Source organism: Rhipicephalus microplus, chromosome X (genome assembly GCF_043290135.1).
Source record: "Rhipicephalus microplus isolate Deutch F79 chromosome X, USDA_Rmic, whole genome shotgun sequence".
NCBI lineage: Eukaryota > Metazoa > Arthropoda > Arachnida > Ixodida > Ixodidae > Rhipicephalus > Rhipicephalus microplus.
In genome coordinates, this window is record NC_134710.1 from 277,402,995 (window position 1) to 277,428,389 (window position 25,395).

At 42.5% G+C, this 25,395-nt stretch overlaps 1 protein-coding gene across 2 annotated transcripts in view; it reads left to right on the top strand.

The window, feature by feature from the left end:
- The window catches only part of LOC119161470 (uncharacterized), a 64,229-nt gene extending 38,922 nt beyond the window's left edge, over positions 1-25,307 (top strand). Inside the window, exons 9-11 of one of the 2 annotated variants that reach the window (XM_037413958.2) lie at positions 8,304-8,439; positions 10,560-10,685; positions 17,024-25,307. In XM_037413958.2, coding sequence (XP_037269855.2) covers positions 8,304-8,439; positions 10,560-10,662 — 239 coding nt within the window. In that variant the 3' untranslated portion in view covers positions 10,663-10,685; positions 17,024-25,307. Of the gene's footprint in view, positions 1-8,303; positions 8,440-10,559 lie in introns of both variants that reach the window. The other variant, XM_037413957.2, reaches the window with a different exon arrangement.
- The last annotated feature ends 88 nt before the right edge of the window (positions 25,308-25,395 follow it).

The following is a 25,395-nucleotide window of genomic DNA, read 5'->3' on the forward strand; positions in this document are numbered from 1 at the left end:
GTCAGTGTTGAGGCTCAAATTCGTAATGCTTTTGTTCATAACGAATTTTTTCTTTCCATGTTCCTCGTTATGGAAGAGGCCTATGACACTATGTGGCACTTTGGCATACTCTGAGACCTGTCACATTTAGGTGTGCAGGGAAGAATGCTTGCAATAATCTAAAGCTACCTTTCAAATCGGACATTCTGTGTTCGAGTAGGCACTTTTTTGTCCCGTACATTTGTCCAAGAAACAGGAGTGCCGTAAGGAGGTGTATTGAGCTGTACATTTTTTATAGTCACAATGAATTCCTTGCGCGTATATATCCCTCTGAATATGTTTTATTGCACGTATGTCGATGATGTAGAGGTGGACTTTGCATCGTGCAACCTTGCAATGTGTTAATGGCAGGTACAATTAGGTTCAAACAGGATCTCGATATGGGTCGACGAAAATGGTTTAAAATTGAACCCAGAGAAGAGCACTTGTGTATCATTTGCCAGAAAGAGGGGCCTTCATCCAGAACCTTATATTAACCTTCATGGTGAGCATCTGACTGTAAAGATTGAGTATAAGTTTCTGCGTCTTGTATTGGACGTGAAACTAACCTTCATACCCCACATCAAATACATAAAAAACAAGTGTTTAAAAACCATGAGTATTTTGAAAGTGTTGTCACGTACTACGTGGGCTAGTGACAAGAAATGTCTGATGAATTTGTATAGAAGCCTCATTCGCACTCACCTAGACTACGGAGCCCTTGCTTATCAATTTTCTACATCAAGTGCATTGAAGATGCTTGACCCTGTGCACCATTTGGATATCCGCCTTTTTGCGGGTGCTTTTTGCACTAGCTCCATGTAAAGCCTGTATGTTGACTCAAATGAGTGGTCGCTACATCTTCAGATGTCCTACCAATCTTTTGTATGCTTTGTCAAAGTGAACGCAAACAATCTAGCCTCATTGATTCGTCCAGTTCTGCCTTCTTCAACAACCGTCCTTTGTTGAGACAGCCCTACGCACTTCGTGTGAGGGGACTAACTGAAGAAATGAGCGTTCCTCTAGAACACACTTCGGTTCCTCCCCCCCGCATGTCCCGCCATTGGAGTGGAAGCTCATTGATTGTGATACAACATTTGTAGAAGTGACTAAGCATTTGCCTATTGCACACTTTCATACGCACTTCCTCGAACTTCAGAATAGAATAGATACTCATATCCAGAGTTCATTACTGATGCTTCAAAGACTCACATTTCAGTTTCGTATGCAGTAGTCGGTCCATCTTTTACAGGTGCCGGTACTCTTCACCCTAATACAAGGATCTTCACAGCAGAAGCTTATGCGATACTTGTGGCCGTAAAACATATAAAACAACAAAATTTACAAAGTGCAGTAATATACACAGACTCCCTGAGCATGGTAAAGCCCTCTAAACTCTAAAAACACACAAGAATCTCATCCTAGTCTCGCTCTACTCACTCCTGTGCACAGTCTACACACTCAAAAAACATGTCGTAGTGCGCTGGGTGCCAGGGCATTGCGAGATACAAGGAAACATGTTGGTAGACCAGCTAGCTGTATCCGCCAATGAAACCACTCCCAATACAGTGATATCCCTGCTCTTAATTTAAAACCTTTTCTCAGACAAAAGCTCAGAGCGCATTGCAGAGCACATGGGATAGACACACACAAGACAAACTGCACGTTATCAAGCCGCAGCTGAGTAACTGGCCGCCAGTATCGGTCACGCCGGCCAGAGGTTATACTTACAAGGCTTAGAATCGTACACATCTATAGTACACACTCATACCTTCTGTCCGATGGGGACCCACACATTTGTGAGAAATGTGGTGAACCAGTCTCCGTTCTCCACATTCTCATCCAATGTTGAAGATTAGACTCCATCAGAAAAAAGCACTTCCCATTACTCTACTGAGAAAAAATACCGCTTCACCCGTCGAAGCTCATTGGCAAAGAACCGCTTTTTAACCATCAGCCATTGTTAGTCTTTTTAGAAGAAGTCGACAGCTTTCATGTCATATACCCAGGCTATCTGTAGCAAAACCTCTGAAAAGAGGTCGTCGCTGCGTTAAAACTTTACTGAAAGCGTCTGCCTTCCTGCTTTTAGGCTTCAAAGGCCTTGAGTAGGCATTGGTGCATATCATGATCACTTGTTCATTACACATACATATTGTCACGTCGCTCCAGGGGGTGTCGACAAGGTTTATTGGCGTCTGAGCAACAGGGCTCTTACCAAGCGCGTCGGTTGGGCTTGTTTGCCAGAGCAGGGGCCCATGGGCACTTCTTTCTTCTCTGTGGTGTGTGCCTTCACCTTGGCATACGACCCACTACTAGAAGTAGGTGGTAATATTCCTCCTCAACAAAAAAAAAGAAAGAGCATCGTCCCGATGCTGTGCAAAAAAAAAAAACCAAAGCAAAGTAGCTTAAACTATAAAAAAGGGCATCAATAATCAAATGTTAGACGCGATAAGTTCACCAATGATGAGGCAGTTGTCGGAGCACAAATAAGAAAAAAAACGCAGGAAAAGTGGTCTTTTAGGAACCCGCAAAATAAGGCTTCATGCGCACCACGTGAACTATGTCAGAGGTCGGTTGTTTTCGTTGTACCCATCGTGACGACGTAGCGTCCGGGACCACTTCGTAGCTTACATCGCTCACGCGGCGTAATACTTTATACAGACCGAAGTATCTGCTGAGCAACTTTTCGGAGAGGCCACGGCGTCGAACAGGAGTCCAAACCCAAACTTGGTCTCCCAGACTGTAAGATACGTCATTGTGACGCATATTGTAACGTCGTGCATCGACCTGTTGCTGCTGACCAATGTGTAGCCGGGCGAGCTGGCGAGTTTCCTTGGCACGCTCTGCAAATTCTTCTGCGTCAGTTGTTAATTGATCGGCGTCTTCACAAGGAAGCATCGCATCCAGCATCGTCTGAACTTCGCGGCCGTAGAGAAGTCGAAACGGTGTAAATCGGGTTGTTTCTTGAACGGCAGTGTTATAAGCGAACGTCACATAAGGCAAAATGCGATCCCATGTTTTGTGTTGGACGTTGATGTACATGGAGATCATGTTTGTGACTGTCTTATTTAGTTGCTCGGTTAAGCCGTTGCTCTACGGATGGTAAGCAGTCGTGGTTCGATGCCTAGTGTGACTTAGTCGAAAAACTTCATCAATAAGCTGTGCAGTGAACGCTGTTCCTCTGTCGGTTATTACTGTAGATGGAGCCCCGTGGTGCAGAACAATGTGGCACATGAAAAACTGTGCTACCTCAGAAGCCGTGGCTCGTGGTATTGCCTGTGTCTCAGCATAGCGGGTCAAATAGTCAGATGCAACAATGACCCATTTGTTGCCATCGGACGATAAAGGAAATGGGCCGAGAATGTCCATACCGACTTGGTCAAATGGCTTGTCGGGTGGATCAATTGGCTGAAGTAATCCAGCGGGCTTGCTTGGTGGTGACTTTCGACGCTGGCATTCAAGACAGCTTTTAACGTACTGCTTCACGCTTGCCGAAAGTCCGGGCCAGTAGTATGCCTCACTTACTCTGGCGAGCGTTCGCGAGTAACCTAGATGACCAGATGTGGGCTCGTCATGACACGCGAAGAGGACTTCGTCCCGCGTGTCCTTCGGAATGACAAGGAGATAAGCGCGGCTCGTAGAACGGGCTTTTTTTTTTGTACAGGACATTATCTCGGAGGCAGAAAGACGTCACGACGCGAGATAGATGGCGAGGTATAACGGCGCTATGACCCTCCAGATAGTCGATGAACAATCGAATCTCTTCATCCTCTCGCTGGCGTGTGCTCAAGTCAGATGAGCTAAGGGCGCCCAGGAAACCGTCATCGTTCTCTTCCTCTTGACTGACTAAAGGTGCACGCGACGGCGTATCAGCGTCTTTATGCTTCCGTCCAGACTTATATACGATGGTCACATCAAATTCCTGTAGACGCAAGCTCCATCGGGCCAGTCATCCAGAGGGATCAGGAATGTTTACCAACCAGCAGAGGGCATGGTGGTCCGTCACCACTTTAAATGGACGACCATTGAGGTACGAGCGAAACTTGGTGATCGCCCACACTACTGCGAGACACTCTTTCTCTGTGGTCGTATAATTCACCTCGGTACGGGACAGTGAGCAGCTGGCATAGGCTATGACTCGTTCTTTGCCGTGTTGATGCTGGACGAGCACTAAACTGAGGCCGATGTTATTGGCGTCAGTGTGCACCTCTGTGTCAGCATCATCGTCAAAATGCGCAAGAACAAGGGCTGACTGCATCCGCTGTCGTAGCTCGGCAAAAGCAGCCTGTTGCTCGGTAGCCCATACAAACAGTGTGTCGTCGCGTGTAAGGCAAGTCAAGGGTTCCGCTATCTTCGAAAACCCTCTAATAAATCGTCGATAGTAGGCGCACAAGCCCAGAAAGCGCCGAACAGTCTTTTTGTCTGTAGGATGCAGAAACGCGGCTACAGCGGCAAGTTTGTCGGGGTCAGGTCGGACTCCTTTCGCGTTGACTACATGGCCAAGGAATTTAAGCTCTTCATAACCAAAGTGACACTTCTGTGTTTTTGAGTGTAAGATCTGCTGATTGAATAGCCTGTAGCACACTCCTGAGGCGGTGGAGATGTTGCTGGAAGGTTTCAGAAAAAACGACAACATCATCAAGGTATACGAGACAAGTTTGCCACTTCAGACCAGTAAGCACAGTGTCCATCATTCGCTGGAAGGTTGCAGGCGCTGAGCACAAACCAAAAGGAAGGACTCGAAATTCATACAGGCTGTCAGGGGTCACAAAGGCCGTTTTCTCGCAGTCTCGCTCGTCAACCTCAATGTGCCAGCACCCGATTTTTAAATTCAAAGAGGAAAAATAGTGGGTGCGGCGTAATCTGTCTAACGAGTCGTCGATGCGTGGCAGCGGGTACACGTCCTTTTTAGTCATGCTGTTCAGTTTCCGGTAATTGACGCAAAAACGTAGCGTTCCGTCTTTCTTCTTGACTAGGACGACCGGAGAGGACCACGCACTGTTGGAAGGCTCGATGATGCCGTCGTCAAGCATTTCTCGAACTTGCGTACGAATGGCTTCTCGTTCTTTCGCTGACACATGGTAAGGCTGTTGGTGTACTGGGCGGGCGTCGTCGTGATGATTCTGTGCCTAGTGATCGAAGTCTGACGCACCTTAGAGGAAGCAGTGAAGCATGACTTAAATTCAAGCAAGAGTTTTCGCAGTGCTGTCTGATTTTCTAGTGTGAGGTTAGAATTAATATCGATATTGTTTAGAGACGTATCGGCGGCCTCCACTGCGTCTGACGAGAAGCAGATGAGAACGGTTCCTAATTCATCAGCAAACGCTAACGAAGTGCCACGGAAAAGGTGTCGGTGTTCGTTGCTGAAATTTGTAACGAGCAGTTGAGATCTGCCATTACGTAGCTGTATGATACTCCTAGCCACACAAACACCTTGAGTCAGCAGGTGTTCAAAATTACTTTCTGCAATCGCTTCACCATTTCGCAATCCACAGCATGTGACGTCGACAATAACACTGGCTCTTGGAGGAAGCGTTATACTTTCAGCAGAAACACAAAGAACGTCGGCACGTTGTTGGTCGTCCTGCTTGTCGATTGCTCGGTCGGCTGAGAAGGTGATGCGATTCTCTTGAAGATCAATGACAGCTCCATACTCCTGCAAGAAGTCAACACTAAGAATTACGTTGCGTGAACATTCACGGAGCACAAGGAAACTTGCTACAAAAGTATAACCGCAGACCCAAACTCTACTCGTGCAGGTTCCAAGCGGAGAGACGGTGTGGCCACCAGCCGTTCGAATCAAGGAGCCATGCCATGGCGTGATTACCTTCTTTAGTTGTCTGGTCATTTTCCCGCTTAGTATCGAATAGTCAGCCCCGGTATCAACTAAAGCACTTACTGCATAGCCATCTATCAGCACCGGTATATCCAGAGAAAGCCGCACATATCGCTCAGTCGAATCTACACCCTTTACTGTTAGCGTCGATCGGAGGTCTTCAGCACGTCGACTGCCAGCGACCTCGCCTCCAAGGGTCGCTTGCGTTAGTTTTCCCGGCGGGGACTGGAGGACCGTGCGCCAGCATGGCGCTGTGGCGAAGATGAAAAGCGCCTCGGCCACGGTGAGCGCGACTGCCGTCCAGAAGGCGGTGGCATGCGCTGTTGAGCCAGGTAGTCCTCAATGTCCCGGGGTCGCTGGCCGTACCGAGGAGGCGCTGAATATACTGAAAATCCGCGCAGCCCGAGGCGCCGGTATGGACACTGGCGGTACAAATGGTCCGCTTCCCCGCAGTGGAAGCACAAAGGTCGGCGATCAGGAGTGCGCCAAACATCAGATTTCCGAGGCGAAGCACGTCTGTCGTCAAGGTAGTGTGCTGGTTGTTCCGCAAGATGCACAGGGCTGGCGTAAATGAGGGGTGGGGGCGTGCGTGTGTTTTCGTAGTACTGTAGAAGCTGCACCGACTGAAGTGAAACCGTACGAGGTACCTGAACAAACAGCGGGGAAGAGGAAGCTGGGCGCTTCAAGGCTTCTGCATAGGTCGCACGGTGGTAGTCAGCCGGGGCGGGTGTGGCGTTATTCAGACTCACAGGGTCACGAAGGGCATGATGCAGCTCGTCCTTCACGATGCTTGCAATGGAACTTACCGTAGGTAGTGGTGGTGTGGCGGCCTTTTGCAGCTCCTCGCGTATTATGGAGCGGATAAGGTCGCGCAGACACTCGGTGTTGCTCCCAATAGTCGTGAGAACTTGAGCAGTGGACGTGTTCACTTGCCACTCATACAGGGTGGATCGATGCTGAAGCATCTTTTCCATCGTGACAGCTTCAGACAAAAACTCAGCGACCGTGTTCGGAGGGCTCCGTACAAGGCCAGCGAAAAGCTGCTCCTTAACTCCCCGCATCAGGTGACGCACCTTCTTTTTTTCTGTCATACTCTGATCAGCCCGTCGGAACAGGCGCGTCATATCTTCCACATAGGTCATGACAGTTTCGTTGGGCATCTGGATGCGGGCCTGGATCGCTCGTTCCACTCGTTCGTGGCGATCAGCACTTCTGTAAGTATCCAACAGCCGGCGGCGGAATCCTGGCCACGATGTCATCTGTTCCTCGTGATTCATGTACCAGGTACGTGCTCCATCCTCCAAATAGAAGTACACACGTTGTAGTTTGGCCGCGTCGTTCCAGTCGTTCAAAGCAGCCACGCGCTCGAAGTCGACCAACCAGTCCTCGACGTCTTCGAGCTCGGTGCCATGAAACGGTGTCGGAACCTGTGGACTTTCGAGGGTGTACCGAGTCACCGGGGGGTTTTCCATACCTGTTGAAGTGGTTTGAACGGACGTGCTCATCATACTGGTGTGAACTGTAGGGTCAGCTTCGGGAGGCAATCCCCTGATCCTGCGGCTTGTCCGATGAACGGGAGTGTTGACTCGCACTGGGCTTGTGATGCCGCTTCCAGGAGGGGTCTGAAACATCCGTGAGGGGCCTACCCAGCACCTCCACCAATTGTCACGTCACTCCAGGGGGTGTCGACAAGGTTTACTGACGTCTGAGCAACAGGGCTCTAACCAAGCGCGTCGGTTGGGCCTGTTTGCCAGAGCGGGGGCCCACGCACACTTCTTTCTTCTCTATGGTGTGTGCCTTCACCTTGGCATACGACCCACTACTAGAAGAAGGTGGCAATATATTGCATCGAGTATCACTGCCATAGTTTTATAGTATATAAACAGATTTTATGCTTGTTTATAGCATTTGATTCCAGGCTTTCTCACAACCATAACACACCCTGTAATCGCAAACATTGGTCATCACCACCACCATATAAGAGACTTGGCGCTCTTTGGCCACACATGGCCCTTGCGCCATAAAGCCTTATCAATCATCATAATCAGGCAGCAAACACCTTAGAAAAGAGCATTAAAGAAAAGAAAGCTGTCAGGATTATCTCGGGAACAACACTACTTGATGATTGCTGATTATGTATAGCTGACTGGATGCTGTACACTTCATGTACGTTACCTTATGAACTATGAAGATCATTTTGTCAAAGAAAAAAGAATTAGTTGTTATGCATTTGGTCACAGAGCTTATTCTAAATGGCATCCTAAACACATTAAAGGGTTCCTGATGAGAACAACAAATTGAATAAATGCTTGTGGCTTCCAAAGGGTCCTTAAGTGTCCTGTAAATTAATTATAGGGATGGTAACATGTATTACTTCATGCACATGCATTGATTGCCTAAGTCTAGAACCTTTTCATGCTCTTTCCTTTTTCTTTCCTGCCTACTGAAGGGTTAACACCACCACAGCGATGTGCATCAGCTGCTGATGAGGACTTTGTGTATGTCCCTGGGCCAGACACGTGTAGCAACCATTCAACTCCACTTTCCAATGAAAATGACCTTGAATGGGATGGCGACCTCTCAAGGTACATTAACACTGCATTTCAGCAGTCCTGCCTGGGGTAAGGGTGTAAGTGTACGAAAAGGTTACCACTACATATGTTCTTTCTAAGATTGGCTGTGTACACAGGCTTAAGGGCAGTGAATAGTGGTTTCGTTCTCTGCTGTAGTGTCTACATCTTGATTGAAGCAGTGCAACAGTGCTTCTATAATAATTATATTTAGGTGTATGTTAATGAACCCTGATGTGTCAGAATTTATCCAGAGCTCATAATTGTGGTGTGTCTCATAGTAAGATATGGATGTGGGTATTTAGAGCGCGGAATTGAATTAGTGATTGATCGTTCAAACTTAATCGGAAGTTGGCAGTGTCTTTACGCTTGAGGTCAGCCACTGAAATTGTAGCTAAGAAAGTGAACACTGGTCGACGCAGGCATAAAGAAACATTCTCTGTGTAGCTCACTTTCTTTAGCTGAATGAATTATCACTGTGCCCACATAGCTGCTTTGGCAGCCATTATATTCATGTTTTTTATGTGCAATATTTTTGTTAATATTTTAGAAAGAGTTTTACCAGCGTACAATGTCTGTTAGAAAAGTACTCGACCTTATTATATATTTTTTTTGCGAGCACCTAGTAGATTTGAAACAAGCGCGCTTGCTTCAGCCGACCATGAACCTTCGTGTGCATGTGTGAATTTTTTCCCGCCTGCCAAGAGCGTCAGTCGCTGGGACGCAGCATTTGAGTGACGTAGTGGGCAATGCTCTCGTCGATTTATCATTGCAAGGAAAATTACGGAGCGACTGGAGCAGCACTACTGCATCAAATTTTGGCAGAAACTGGGCGAGAGTCAAGTGGAAACCATTGGGAAGATCAAGACGGCTTTCGGTGTCGACGCTATGAGCCGCATACAGATTAAGGGGTGGTACCATTGGTTTAAAGATGGCTGCACATCGGTGGAAAGCGACTCACACTCCAGCCGGCCATCAACATGCCGAAACGACCAAGTCATTGCTGTTATGAAGAGGGACCATTGTGTGACTATCTAGGGAATTGTGGAATAGGTGGGCATCAACACTTTCTCTGCACATTTCATTATGACTGAAGATTTGGCCATGAAGAGAGTTGCGGCAAAATTCGTGCCGAAACTGCTCAAGGTGTAGCAAAAGCAACTTTGTGTTGAAGTCTCACAGGACATGCTGGATTCCACAAGCAGTGACCCTAACTTTATGAACACCATTGTCAATGGTGACGAGTCTTGGGTGGACGGGTACGATACGGAAACCAAATTTCAGTCGTCACAGTGTCCACGTCACCAAGACCAAAGAGGCCCGCCAAGTGTGCAGCAATGACAAAGTGATGCTGAGTGCTTTTTTTTTTACTCCAGCGGTGTAGCACCCCATGAGTAAGCACCACAGGATCAAACAGTCACCAAAGAATACTACAGGGATGTTCTCCGGTGCCTATGTTATGCTGTGCGGCGCAGGAGATGTGACCTGTGGTCAACAGGAAACTGGCGCATCCATCACGACAATGCTCCTGCACATTCCTCACACTTGATTCTGACTTTTTCGGCAAAAATTCGGACTTTTGTTGTTCAACAGACTCCTTACTCTCCTGATATGGCCCCCTACAACTTCTGGCTGTTTCCCAAATGCAAGAGGACATTGAAAGAAGAGCTATTTCAGACAAGGGAGGACGTGGCTGCAACGACAACTGAGCTAAACTCAATAATGCCTCCAACAGTGGCAGTACCGCTGGGAGAAGTGTGGAGTCCCAAGGGGACTAATTTGAAGGGCATTAAGCTTCCAACGCTCCTGTTGTGCCAGTTTTTTTTTTTCTTCTGTCAAAGGTCGGATTCTTTTCTAACAGACCTCTTATGCATATATATGATATTTGAAAGTGCTTGCAGGCAGCAACTTCTTTGCGACTGGCAGAATGTTCTGGGCACATAGCCATCTACCACAAATTACAAATGTGCCTGTAGTATCTGTGCCAAAACATAAATTGCTGTTTTCACCATCACACTTTTAATTTTTTAAAATGAATAGTGACACTCAGCTTAAAATGAGGCATATTTTTCAGTGCGAAGCATCCTCTTTAGGTAATGTTTAAATGAGTTGTGTCGAACTATCATTATCTGCAGTGTCCAGATTGGAGGCTTTGACATGGAAACAGAACAGCTGATCTCAGAAATTGAACAGATGACTGCAGATGCCCTGAAAGAACCCTCCAGTGCTTCCAGATGACCATCTGTGCACTATCTAGGCAGGTGCGCCTGTTGAGGAGGGTCTTCTGTATTTTTCTTGTGCGTATGTCTGTGTGTGTTTTTGTGTGTGTATGTGCAGTGGCACATACTGCTTGATGTTATGTATGCTTCTGTTTATCTTCCTTGAACATCACACTGTAGTTGTTGTGTTTGCATAAGCATGGTAGGTGACAGTCCACCAGGCTAGCACAGTGGGTCCAAAGTTATATGACTAGCCTGATTCATTGCAGTTTTGGTGTGAAGCATAGCTGTCTTAATCAACCGAGGATGTGAATATGCTCCACTTAGCCTAAAAGTTATCCGTGAGCTGCATTGCGCCTCCTGTGCTTCTCCTGTCTCTGGACAGCTTGTAACTCATTGCTTGGTGGTGGCTCCACTATTGCTGTATATCTGAGTGGCCAGCTGTAGTTAAAACCTGAAAAACTTCAGAGGGGCATTGGTGGTGACACATGTGAGAAACACATTTATGTTCCTGTTACACAGCTCATCATATATTTAAAGCCGTGTTGAAACCATGTTCAGTGTGCCTGCAATTTAGCTACAGCAGAGGATGCATTCTTCTTTTTGTTTGAATGAGGACTGGTATGCAAATATAGGAGTTTGGACTGTACTTAAGACCTTATTGGCAAATAATATTTTACTTATTGCCAGTACTCTCACCTTTTCCTTGCTTGTGGCATTGCGAAGATTATGCGATCCTCATTCTGTTGGGGCCATTACATACCATCCACCAGTATGTTGTTACGATTGACCACAGTACACACAACACCCTCCATTTAAGGGGAAGTTCCACATTTGTTGCCACAGTCTGCAATGACACTGGCTGTAACTTCACTGGCTGTAACTTCACTGGCTGTAACTTCACTGGCTGTAACTTCACTGGCTGTAACTTCACTGACGCTGGCTGTAACATACGATCGTGCATATAGGATGCATGATCGTGTGAAAAGAGAAAGAGCCACTGTTGTTGTTCAATGGCAGAGTACAGTAGACTCTCTTTAAATAGAACCTGAAGGAGTGAGGAAAATATTTTTCATGTAGAAGTTCAAGAAGAACATGGGTGCAGAGTTGAAGTACGAAACCAATTGTGTCAGAGGCAGCTGTTCTGTTTAAGCAGCAATTCTGTTTGGGAGATTTCCATTCACTCAAGAGTCTACTGTATTGCACACAGTGTGCAGAAGTTTTGATTGTGGTGCTATCGCTGGGCAATGCCTTATGCCTTATTCTGTGCTAGTTTTATCATCTGCCACTCACAGCTGCCTGATTACGTTGATAATGTAGACAAGCAGCCGCTTTGAGCTCTGGCCAAGCACGGAAGCATCAGAATCCGAAAATGCCTTGCTCCGTGAGAGTGCTCCTGTATAGGCAGTTTATTTTCTTTGAACATAGGCTCACTGTGTCTATCTTTGTTTTAGAAACTGTTCACCTTTTCAGTAATCACCAAAAGCCCTCATTGCTGGTGGCATGCTGAGCTGTCTTTTGTTAAATTGTGCTCTTAGAAAAAAGTAGTTGATGAAGTAAAGCCAAGGAAAGTTACAACTCATGCGGGCCTAATAGTGCTGGAATATACCAAAATGTTGTGATCTGCTTTATATATGCATAAGGAAATTTTATATAAAACAGCCATATTTTACGGTGCACAAGATAATATGTGCTGGGGTGTAGCCTGTGAATTTAGTAGTACACCTATCTGTTTGACACCCAGAGTATTCTGCTTTGCAAGTTCCTCCAGGGTTGTTTAATTATAACCATGTCCTGTGTCATAGGGACACCATGAAGCTGGTTTACAGCTACTGAACCTACTCATTTCAAATTGCTCATGTGGCCAGGGCCAGTATTAGAATACTAAGACTTCACATTGTAAAGCTTTTTTGCATGTTGTTATGATTTTCAATGCTACCTTTCAAATTTGTAGTAACAGGCCCATTGTATGTCCATTCTCTATTTTCGTGTTGTTCTTTTGGGAAAATGTTTTTAATTCAAATTTTCTCAAGTAACTTTCACAAGAAGCCGGCAGTGCAGGAAAAGCCGCCGTATGGGAATTAAGTGGGTTCTGGGTCTGCCGGTCTACACATTGGATCACAAGTCAAGGTGCATTGACACCATTTGTGAACATTGGATCTTGACCATCCAGCATTCTCTGCAGCATACATTTGCCAGAGCCAGTTTTCTTGCTTCCAACTCCTTTCTATACAATGTAATCGAAAAAGTAAAAGGCATAGAAAGGAAATGCTAATTTGTAACTTACGAGAGTGCCTGCTTTGCAGAGTGCACATAGGCGTTCTTGAGAGAAAAAACTAGAAATGAAAACATTATTGATAAAACAAAGCTTGTACATAAGAATTTTTTGCAGTGCATAGGCAGGTAGTCACTGGAAAAGTGATGACATGAAGGGGTATGAATACATAAACCTCTTACAAGAGTTTGATACAAATTTTGCGGTTGTACCTCATTTGCAAAACTCGCAGTTGTACCTCAAGCTAAAGCTTGACCTGATAGATGTATTGGTCTCAGGTACAGAATTTTGATGAATATGTTGCAGCACTCTGACAGAGCTTCGCAATCAGATGGTGTCCACTCTGCACTCCAAGTACCACGCCTCTTTGGAACAATTGCTAATTTCTGTCAAAGTTGCTAATGTGATGTTAGGACTTTTAGTGTTGCCGTAGTTACACTTGTTACGTTGGCATTTTCTTCTTTTTTTTTCTTTTTTTTTTTAATTCTTTGAGATGCTATGAACACAATTGTGTACACCACTTATTTTTGCTATCTGCATTAAGTGGAGGTTAAAAAAAAGCTAGATATATCATGCTTTGGATGAATCGAACCTTCTGCATTATAAATTTGTCTTCATTTAACTTCATTTTACAGTGTACTGATACATATAATCACTTTTCTCAAGGCACTACCATGTTCGACGAGTCATGCAATGTGTCGCTTCCTGCAAGCTATGTGAAAAGCAAAATTTTTCTTCGCTTAAGACTGACATAGCCAAAAATTAATTAGCATTGTATTCCTGGTTGGGGATTTGATTCTGTTTATGCCAAAAGTAAGCATCAATTACTTTAGGATAAAGAGATATTTAATTACAATTTAATTAGAGTGAGTTACTACACCACTCATACATTCAATAGTTATCTCATTATTCTTGTTGCAATAGAATATTGAGTGTCGTGAAGTGACGAAGTGATTTGGCACATTTACACGCAGTTCTTCGTAGGTGGCGTGTGAAAGGGTTAAAAAAACGAGAACTTGCAAATTGGAAAATAATAATACAGCCTATATATAATTAAATTGCACGTGCAATCACAGCCGGTCCTATCTTTTTGGTGTCATGAAACAAAGAGGGGTTAATGTCTGTTGCGCTTCATGTGTGCTTGTACTCTCAACAAATGTGTACATGTAGGAAGGACCATGACGACTGCCACGCCTGTCTTGCCTTACCACTATGTAGCAGCATTACTAAGACCTCAGTCCTCTCACACACTAGACAATTGTAAACCTATTCAAAACCTTTATGTAGAGAGAAACATTCCCACTTAGCTTTGTGAGGCTGTACAGTGTACATGAGCAATCTAGTGCAAATCAACTATAAAGGTTTAGTACTTCATAAAACTTGTAGCTTGTAACTCAAAAAGTCTGGCTCTTAACCTTCTCACCTACAATAGGGGTTGGTTGCAGTTCATCTAGGTATTTTCAGTCTTATGATTTATTACAATAAACCATTTCCACTTTATTCAGATATACACCATGTTGTATGGTGTTATTTGTCGTATATACCTAGTGAATCAGTCCTTAGAGTGACTTACACTCCAAACTATTGTAGAAAATGTTTTATCTGAAACTTCGGTCATGAGTTAATTTTTAAGTTGGTGCTTTATTCGAGATTGGGAAAATCAAACAAATATACATATGGTTGAAATTGCTCAGCTGTATATTTATTAAAATTCTCGTATTCTTAATCTATCCAGTTATGTCAAGTGCTCCTTGTTTTCAGAACATATTTTTTTTTAGAAATTGTCACAAGCTGCTATTTTTGCTGATAGGCTATGTGAATAGGTGGACATTAACTACATGAAAATTTTGCATGATAACATTGCAAAATATTGAAAATGTGCAAAACTTGTTTTAATCACCATTGGCACATTTTGTTGTTACAAAATAAAAGCTACAGATTCATTAAGCTATGTTTGTTCAATAGAAATCCTATGACCAGCATCACTTTTAAGACATGCAACCTTAAAATTTGCTGTAAAGTATATTGGGGCTCCAGTTAAGTTTCTCAAAGTTATGCTGCATAGATTATCTTGACTGGAATGACGAGGCATTTTATTTTATTTATTTTGAAAATTGGTGTCTCGGAAAGTTCTTGGTGTTAATATTTCTGCTAAGCAGGCACGGCCACTCCTCCTCAGTTTCAATTTTGTGATTACAGCTAGTGCTTGAAGTAAGTTGTTATGAATCAAATTTACAGTAAAATCTTTTTTGCTGCTAATGACTGCCAAGTCATGTAACCTATCTGCAAGAAGTGCAGGGGCCTGTAAAAACCTGGTGTATCAATTAGTTGCTTTTAGAAGAAAAAAAAATTGCACTGCTTCAAATGCGGATACCAGAATTTTGCGTCTTTTTTATTCTATTTTGATGATCACTAATTGTGGCACAAAAACCTTTGATGTAAGATTTTATCCCATCTTGTATGTTCAGGAAATACATTTGAATCTTAGCGTGCATTATAATGTTTGGTGTTACTTATGGTGCTGAATTAGGCATTGCGATTGCAGTTTATCCTGGACATAACTGTAACTATGCTGTGCCTCATAGTTTTGAAGAAATTAGTTACTTTTTGAAGACAGTGCAGTCTTTTCATTATCTTGTAGTAGCGTATAAGGAATCATATTTATGTATAGACACTAGTCAGTGCACAGTTTGTGAATCTAATATCAGGTGTTACTACTAAGTACGTTCATTCATGGGTAGTATTGAGTTAAGACCGAATGCTAGCGGCAGCTATTTGCAGTTACTGACAGACTCTATAGGGTTTAGTATAGAAGTTTTCTAAATTGAAAATTGAGATTTCAATGCCCCTTAGTGTGGCAACCGCAATAGACTTATCAAGGCATCTAGCTCATACAGCTGCTCACTTTTATGTATAAAGTACACCATTGCAAACAAGAAAAATTACTTGTGAGCACATTCATAAAAGATCAATGGTTGTATTGTGAAACAGTGTGTTTTACAATAAAAAATGGAAGAACACTACTTGGAGCAAGCAGCAGTAGTCAGAAAGATGGTTGATGTATTGCACCCTAGAAATAGTGCAACTGCAAACTTCGACATCTTTCTTTATTTGCCACTGTGGCATGGCTGAGATGGCTGTCAAAACGTTCAGGCACACTGGGCAAGGCTAATCTAGTTGGACGAAGACTGCACAGAATGGCATCCCATTACTGCATTTTTTTATCTCGCAGATTGCATGAGGATTGATGCTATTCTTGATGGAAACTTGACATGCATACCCAGAAATGAGCTTTAAATGAGGTAGGGCTGTTAGAAATGCTTTGATAATTGCATGCTTAATACATGATTAGTTTTGTATTAGTACACCCAGTCTTCGTCCATGCTTAGACAGCTTTGAAAACTTGCTGCTCCATGTTCACAGCCATGGACCTGTTATGCAAGCAGTCTCTTAGTACTCTAGGCCATTCGTAGCTTCACGTTTCTATGCTCTGCAACTGCAAGAGGTCTGTAGTGATTGGTATTCAACAGAAAATTTATTCAGTCCAGTACAGCTTGTTGAAATACCTAACTCAACCTCTATTCATACTCCAGTAGTATTCTTTTTTTTCATCCTTAGTGATGTAAACAGTACTGAGGCTGGCAAAAATCGTGGTTCTTATGCCTTGTTAAAGTAGTTTGAGTCTGCCTTTAATTTAGAATTTGTGCATAATGGCACTTCATTCACCAACTTCAACTGCACACACCCTTGTCCTTATAGTTATGTCCAGGCATAGATATAGGCATTTTTTTTGGAGGATAGTGTGGTTAGGGTCTGAGTTAGAGGAGGGGATCGATAATAATGATGATTGTAAGACACTTACGATCAGTTATCATGGTAATGAAATTACTTGCAACCCACTGAATCTTCTAATGACACAGTAACATCAGGGAGCAAGGACTTCGCTTGCTTGTTATGTGCCATATGTGAGCATTGTACATACAAACTTCAAGGTCTGGTCAGTAGGTTTTTACACCCCCTCTGGATCTATGCTTGATTGTATTTATGTAGTGCTTCTAATGATTTATTTATAGATAGGTCCTTAAACTTCTATATTTCTTTTCAGTTTCACATCAGGGCAGCATACTTTGAAAGATCCCACTTCAGGTTACCATTCTGCAGTCTGAAATGTTGGTGGTCTGTTTTTTGTACAGCAATATTCCATTTGATTTGAAAGTTGTTTTGAAGGTTGTGTAAAACATGCTAGCTGTCAAATGGAGAACATTTAGAAAAACATACATGGTCGAAAAATGAGCTTTTTTTCTACTAGTTGTAGCTTCTAAAGCATGCCTGTGGTGTCCGGGGGGCTTCGCAGCGTGAGCTTCTGCTATTTCACTTTTACACAAGCAATATTCAGCTGAGCAGCATGCTATGGTTTCTTCAATGGGATGAAAAAAGAAATTACTGAGCAAATATTCAAAAGTCTTCAAAATACCCAGAAATGCAATTTGCTGCAATAACACAATTAGAACCTTAGATCTTTATGTAGTCTTGCCTCAAATAAGTTAAGTATACAATAGCAAACATGAACATTAAAACTGATGGGGAATATGTAACCTGGAAAAGCTAATAAATTATTTGGTGCACTTCCTTTGTTTGTGTGCTCTGTTCTAGCCATAGACATGCCACATCTAGCTTTTTTGGCCATGAAAGTAAGTCAAATGATTTTCTAGAAATCGGGAACATCTGCCAGTCTGAATATGCTTGTGTTTCTCAATCACATTTTTAAAGTACTCTGTAACTCTTTATCTTTAGCAAAATGGCCTTGGTTATGCTTCCAGCTTCGAAGGCAAGGTTTTTCAATGCATAACTCCTTAATTTTGTTCCCTTGCTTTCTTTAAAAATTGTGCTTGGGTGTTATTCTTTTCTGGAATTGTAGTCACTTGAAGTAATTCTTCATAGCTTTCCTTTCTGTAGCCCAGTTTCTCTCCTTAGTTCCTTCCTCAAGAAATTCACCACAGCTCTCTCGCCACCGTGCTTGTTATAACTGCATTAAATTGGTACTGACACAAAATTTCGCGGCCAAAAAGATAGTCTGCGGGGTCGATTCCCATGTACGTTCGTATATCATCTGCAAAACATCAACAGCGAAAATAGCTGCGAAGGTATTTTAAATTAGTTTAGAAGTTTGGGTGAGCTCACGACTTCGTGTCATTGACACCCTCCAAGGGGTCCTCACTTCCCTCAAGTCACCACGCTGCAGTCAATAAAACAAGTTACGATTACGTCATAGCCGTAATTTTTCTTTTGCCACAATTGTTCTCCCAGTATATACGTCTCGGCGGCCGGTCGTGAGTGCGTGGTCGTAGCGCACGCTTTGAAAGTTCTGTGTTTTGTGACACTGCAGTCTTGTTTTCTGTTCAAAAGTAATTCTTGATGCAGACCGTGCGGAAGTGTGTCACAGTTCTGTGTGCTGATGTAGCCGGGAGCTGCGAATGCTAGATGTCGGTAGTTGCACCTGGCGGCTTCTTGTTTTTGGAGCTCAAACTGAAACTGGGTGAAAATGAGGGGCCTGTAATTAATTATATGTTGCATGCTGCAGCAAAAGATGTGTCGCGTTTTCACTAACAGGCCTTCAGCAACACATTGCAGCAGAAAAACGCGAGGCAGAAATTTTTGTGTCAGCACCCCTCTAAGTATGATAGAAGTTTTGCTTGCTTGGATTTTTGTTAGGCTATAGGCTATCGGGAAATACTGACACATGATATTATGTCATAGTAGCGGGAACCAATCTGTCCTCCCATTGAAATCAACCACAAGGAGTTTGCTGAGCTGTGGTAGACCATGATAATGCTCTGGAACATTTCATTTTAGGTGTTGTGAGCAGTAACTCTGTGTGTCTAGTTTTATGTGCATGCAGCAGTTGCCAACAAGGTGATGTATCAAACTAGGTCTTGGTGGATCTCGTCGATACTAATTGTGTGACAGTAGTACCTTAGTGCAAATGTAATCTTATGGCATAAGTTTATGTGTAGGTGTCAGCCCTGCTACATTAAGTGTCCCGTGTGAACCCCTTGCTCTGGGAAAGGGTATTGTAGAGTTTGCTGTGCTAGTTCACCTGCGTTGATGTCTAGTTGTGGTTTTGTGGTGCAGTGCGTGTCTATGTTTGTGTACCTTAGGTATCCTCAGTGTTTGAGGAGTCTTTAGATAGGAGAGGCGGCAGGGTCCATTATTGTGAATGAAAATCACGGGGAGTGCAAGAAAACTACCAATGTTTTTTTTTTCAGCTAGCCTTACGAACGGCAGAGGATATTAGAATAATTTATTGGCTGTAGTTACGGTACCACTGTGAAAATTAGGTGGGACATTTTCTGTGGCCTTGGAGGTAACATTTGTCAAAGAACAAAAAAAAAAAAACAATTTTTGTGTGAATTCATGCCCACGAGGCCTTGGGCACCCAAATTCTCAGTTTTCTGTGTTACACTTGGCATGTGGGTCATTTCATGCTAAATGTCCCAGCCATTTTGGCGACTATCTCAAATGTATTTAAAAAAAATTGTGCTGACTTACTGCAGTGAAAAAAAGTGAACAGGTAGAATATTTCCAAGAGAAAAAAAATTTTTGGCCACGTGGCTGCCTTCTGAACTTCCCGGAATGCCATTTGGGTGTTGTTTGCCAAAAAAAAAATATTTTAAAAGTACCACTCCTTCTTTCTATTCCAAATTCAGGTCTAAATGTTAAGTAAAGATGCTTGTGTGAGGTGTTTGTGCAATTTTCTGCTACAAATGCCTCCAAGAATTTAGCGAAAATGTGTTATGTTTGCATTTTTTCTATTGCAATAGTGCACTTTGTGTGAATATCTGAGTAGTGAATACTTACTCCACAGAAGGTGTGTTTTGAGGGGAAAATGTTTTTAACCTCTCAAGCTGTAAACTTCACAAGAAAAAATACTGAATTTTGCAAAATCGTCATTTTTGTTTGTATTAAGATGCAATTTGCACTATGTAATAGTCTAATTAAAAATCACCTTCATACCTCAATTGAAAACAAATGAACAGTTCTTTTTGTATGCTAGATCTTATCATTACATTTTTTTTTGTTTTAAGAAAGAAAATAATTTTTGAACTTTCCGATTGACGACAATGGGGTGGCAGCTGTGGTATGACCAAATGGGAAGATAGGCGCCAATGGGAAAGTTCACAAGTGTCAAAGATAAGTTGGACAGACATGATTTTCCCGGGGTAGTGTATAAAATTCCTTGCAAAGACTGTGAATATGGATACATTGGCGAAACGGGCAATTACTAAAGAAGGCTCAAGGCTCTGGGAACATTTTAACGACGTCAAGAACAAGAAAGTAGCTTCTAATGCCCTCGTAGAACATGTTGCGCCTACTGGGCACGCTATCGACTGAGATAAAGCCTGCATCATTGCCACGGAAAGAAAGTTGTTACCACGATTGCACACGGAATCTCTGGCCATTCAAACTACTGTGCATACGTTGAACAGAAATATTGGGACACTCCCCCCTGTGTACGGGCGATGTCTGCAATACGTGATGAAACGTGCATAAGAATAGCGCACTACGCCATAGCGCACTACGCCATTTGTGGTCACTGTGAACAAGGCTCCCGTGTGGGGAGCCGAAACATCTTTATAATTTTTGTGTATTTCACCTTGGTCGGCGCTTTTGTTACTTTGAACTATGTTTGTTCCCGACCAAACAAGATCCCATTGGACTTTTGACTATTCGAGCAGTTCATTGTTGCAGTGCAGTGAATCAGCATAATTTTTTTCGAATACATTTGAGATGGTCGCCAATATGGCTGGGACGTTTGGCGTGGAGTGGCCCATTATGCGTCTCTAAATGCACTCAGGGGCCAGCTTCCCTCATGTTGTGTAACAGAACAACAAAAGGGCTTTCGCAAACTGGCATGTGCAAGTGTGCCTTTGCCACAGGTGTGCTTCTGAAAGACAGGAAGGCCTGTGCATGCTGGCCTTTGGCAGAGACCAATGCCAGTGGCAAGCCATAGCAAAGCGACCAGCATAAAATAAATACTATCCAGTGCATGTGCCAGTCTGACATACAAATTTCATGTTGATGTACTTGCACAACTGCTCTTTTGAGTTCACAGCATTGAAGCACAGAAGGGACCAAACCAAGAAAGTTTCCATAAACAAAACAAGTTTTAAGTTCTCCCACTCTGTTTTTCTTGCATATTTCAGTATTCGCACAATAACATGGTCACAAGTAAGCTAGCTGAGCCAGTGTTTTTGTTGATGATGACCTTACCGGGATGACAGCTAGCTACTGTAGTTTCAGCTTGCAAAAGATGTCGACTATGTGCAGGTTGTAAATCATTCATTTTCTCCTCTGCTGTGGTTGCCAGTAATTGAAAGTTGCATAATTGTTTGCTCGCTGCAAAATATGTTTTTCTTATCATTTTAAGCTGCCTAGCTAGCTGCCAGTATGATGGTCATGCTAATCTCATAATTAGACTTTCTCTGTCAGAAAACTATACAACCTAGTTTACGTTCTTAGAAAACCAGAGGTGTTAAATGATGTGCGTTATATATTTAGGCATTATAAGATTCTGTGTTAAGTGCTCAAGGTTTCAGCTTGCCTCACGCTCTGTGTATGCAACCTTTGTAGCATACCAGTGATTGGGCCACCTTTCAGTAGTCGGATTTATTGAGATTCTTGTGATGTGTTTGTACCGATGAACATACAGGTTGGAATTTATTGCTGCGACATTAATTTTGCTGTCTGGGCATTTTGCTCATTTGAAGATATGTTACCTGTAATCTGATTAATGGTGATACATTATATATGTCTAGCTTTTTTGCAAGAGTGCCCTGATGCTTGTTTCCTGACAAAACTGTAATCCATAGTGGATTGCTTCATCAGTTCTAGAAAGAACTGCAACTGGAAAGACTATCAAAGTCACTATCACCTGCTTGCATATGATCAAGACAGGATACTCTTGAAAACCTACGATAAGTTGCAGCCTTGTGTATGCACGAGCAAGTGTGGTATAATGTTTGTAACTCAATTTTAGTACGTTTGAACAAAAGGCAGAGAAGAAAAAAGGAGTTGAGTAGACATTGTTTTGTGCATGTTTAGTGTTAACTGTACCAATTCCTTGAGCATAACTATGTTCCATAGTATCCCAGAATGGCAGATAGGTGTAGAAAAATAGTGATTTAGTAGGTGAACACAGCAGGGCAAAAATGAATTATTCAGGTGCCTAATCATGTCACTTGATTACATTTCAAAGTAAGTAGACCGCTGACATAGTGTATAAGACAGCAAAGTAGCGAGACCTTGCTTTCCATGTGACTGGCACTACCTTTTTGTTTTTTTTACATGCATTAGTTTTTTTTTCCAAGTTTTCAGTAGACCTTATGTTGCCTTGCCTGATACGATGTAAGGTTTATGCAAACTGCACTCTTGCAGTGATAGAGCATCAAAAGTGCAGTAACTGTTGTAATAAATGTGCACAGACAAAAACACGTCAGTTCTTACACAATTCATTAAGTAGTCTTTTGTTGTGTGCAATGGGTGTTCAATAAGCAATTTAAAAAATGACGACATGATATTCCTTTTAGTTAATTTTATTTGATATTCAGTTTGGTTTCTTTGGAGCTCCGCAGTCTTGGACCAGTAGTTTCCTATGTTCCAGTCTCTTTGAAAATGAGTCAAGTCTCAAGTTCTTACAGTGACTTTGTCCCATAAGAACATCTTGAATACAATCTTGCCACTGCAGTTGCAAACATGTAAGCTAAAGCATTGTCTGTCATAAAGACTACTTCTTTTTTCTCCGATATCAGCTGATATGTTTGCAGCTCTTTGACCGTGCGGTTTAGGGGTGTTGCATGAAATTCTTTGCTTTTAACGGTTGAGAAAGATGACAATCATTTCACTGGTACTAACTTGGAGGGACACTGAAGAGGAAGCCGAGTATTTGCGTATCAGTAAACTACAGTTCACAATCTCATACTGCAAGAGGACGCTAAGCGAGAAAACGCACAAAAAGAAAATTTGGGTGGAGACACCACCCTGAAATTTCTGTACCAACCACCATGATGCCATAATTTTGAAGGAGTCTACTGGGTTGTATGTAGCTTCCAAACAATAAAAACGAGATACATTGCCATCTGTGGGTGCCATAGACCTAGCATACGAAGTTTCAAAGAATTTCATCGAGCCAATGTCACGAAAGTATGAAGCATTTTTTTAGTGCAATGTTTACTCCATGCCGACTTAAATTTCTTGTTTTTTTTTATTGTGTGGCTTCTATTAGCAGGCTTTTCTCGCAGTACAATCCATTTTAATTAACTTATGTAAAAATTGTCTCTGCTCGATGCCCTCACGATGGGTGATTTTCTGTCTCACTTGAACTTATTGGGGGTCCGTGTGCAGTCATCGACACTTGCACAGAGGCTCCATAGATTGACCGAATTTGGCTTTTATCTGTACAGCCATCCTGTGCTTACCAAAAAAAATTTGTTCACCACCACAAGAATTCTCTCTCCAGCTTCCCTTTGACAAGTACTGACAGTCTAACTTAAAAAAAAAAAGAAAAAGAAAACATTTTTTTAACATTGGTGTGGATGACTGCAATGCGCATTTCCATTCGCCTTCATAATATGAAGATTATTGTGGGGTTAATCTGCAGAAATTCACGCTGCTTATTGAAGAACTCTCATACATATTTGCACGTGTATAATGTCCAGGGTGACTTCCGATGACCGAAAACGAAGAAATATGCTTGTGTTCTAACGCAGTCTGATGGTGTGTGTTATGACAGTAGGTTTGGGTTTAAAACACAAGAGTAGTGCAGAACACTAAACAGGCAAAAGCAGCAACGAATTTACTGTCGCACTGCTAGGAAGTTCCAACAGGAAGACAATTCACTACCTCAGAAGGCCTAATCTATGCTTGAGTTGATGAAATCTCACTAAAACATTGCATTAGTGAATGGAGTCATTAGGCTAGTGTTCTTGCATATAGGGTATAGGGGAGCATATACAGGAACACTATATTAGATCAGCTTGTATTGTTACTTTCTTTTATCATTCTATTACATTTACCTTTTTTTTTACTCTCTCAGCTTTGCCCGCACACCGGTGCATGCTTATTTCCGTAAGTGGTTGTTTGTACTCTTCCAAGGATGCAAGGGTAAATTTCTGCAATCTGCCTTGTACAATTGGGGCAAAAATGGAATATTGTGTTATACTCGTGCAAATACAGTTTATCAACCTCCGAAACTGTTAGTATTGAGCATGTTGCACACTAACTGAACGTTAGCTTTCTGTCCTTGATACCACTCCTAATCAGTTCAGCATATATTGTCACCAGGGATCATATGCACATATCATGCCTCCATCTAATATCTGATATACTTTACAGATTGGATAATGTGTATGGACTATTTCAGAACCCGATTGATTCTCAAGATTTCATCGTTAGTTCAGGTGAATAATATCATATTGACTGTGCTGCAAATTGCATATAATTTACGTGGGGCAAGTACCAGACATTGTATGCCGTGGCTAATAGACAACTTTTGTATAAAGATGCTGTGTTGATATGCTGTTCATATTGTATGCTGAGATGCTGTTCATATTGTATTGTTGTATATCTAGTCATGATTTGTAAACGAGTCCTTGACGTCGTCATTTCTGATGTGTTAAGTGCATAACAAGTATATTTTCACCATAATAAAGAACATGCTTTGTAAAAAAACTAGCGTGCTGTGATGTTCTCATCATATGCAATGTTTCAACTTTTTTTTGTTTGCTGTCACACAAGTGAGACAAATATGAGCATTGTGAGGACACATGACATGTGGCTCAATCAAAAGTGAGGAATTGTTGCTGTATCATTCACTGGTTCTTGTCAGACACCCGTACCACAGCAGCAATATTGGTTCAACAACTGTTATGATACAGGATGCTGGTACACATTCAGTTTTTTATGTTTATTATGATAAATGGTTATTGTCACCATTTTTATATATTGTCTCTGTTATATTTTATGCCATTGCTGCCTCTATTTAGCAGCAATTCTTTAGTGCCCTATCTGCAAGTGAAGACAAGATTATTGGTGCAATCTTTATTGGACACTGCTAGTTTGCTGTATCAAAAGGATTTCTTTACTGTGAACATCAACAGCTTTGAGTTGATCACAAAACACTGGACATCGTTGTCCTGTATTTACAAACGTTTGGGACTGCCACGTAAACTTGGTGTACTAGTGTCTATGCTAAGATAAATGGGCCATGACACCCAATTTTCACTCATCATCTGTGCTATGTGGTTAATTCTTGGATGTTTATAAACAAGCTGGAGAAATTTCAGTGCATTTGGTCGCTTACTCAATTTATAATAAAGAATTTCATCAACATGCGAGCGGCCCGAGAGTGACAACACTGGTACACTCGCGAGTCATGACGCAACAAGCTGCTTGTTTTGCAAGTGTCTGCATTCCAGCCAA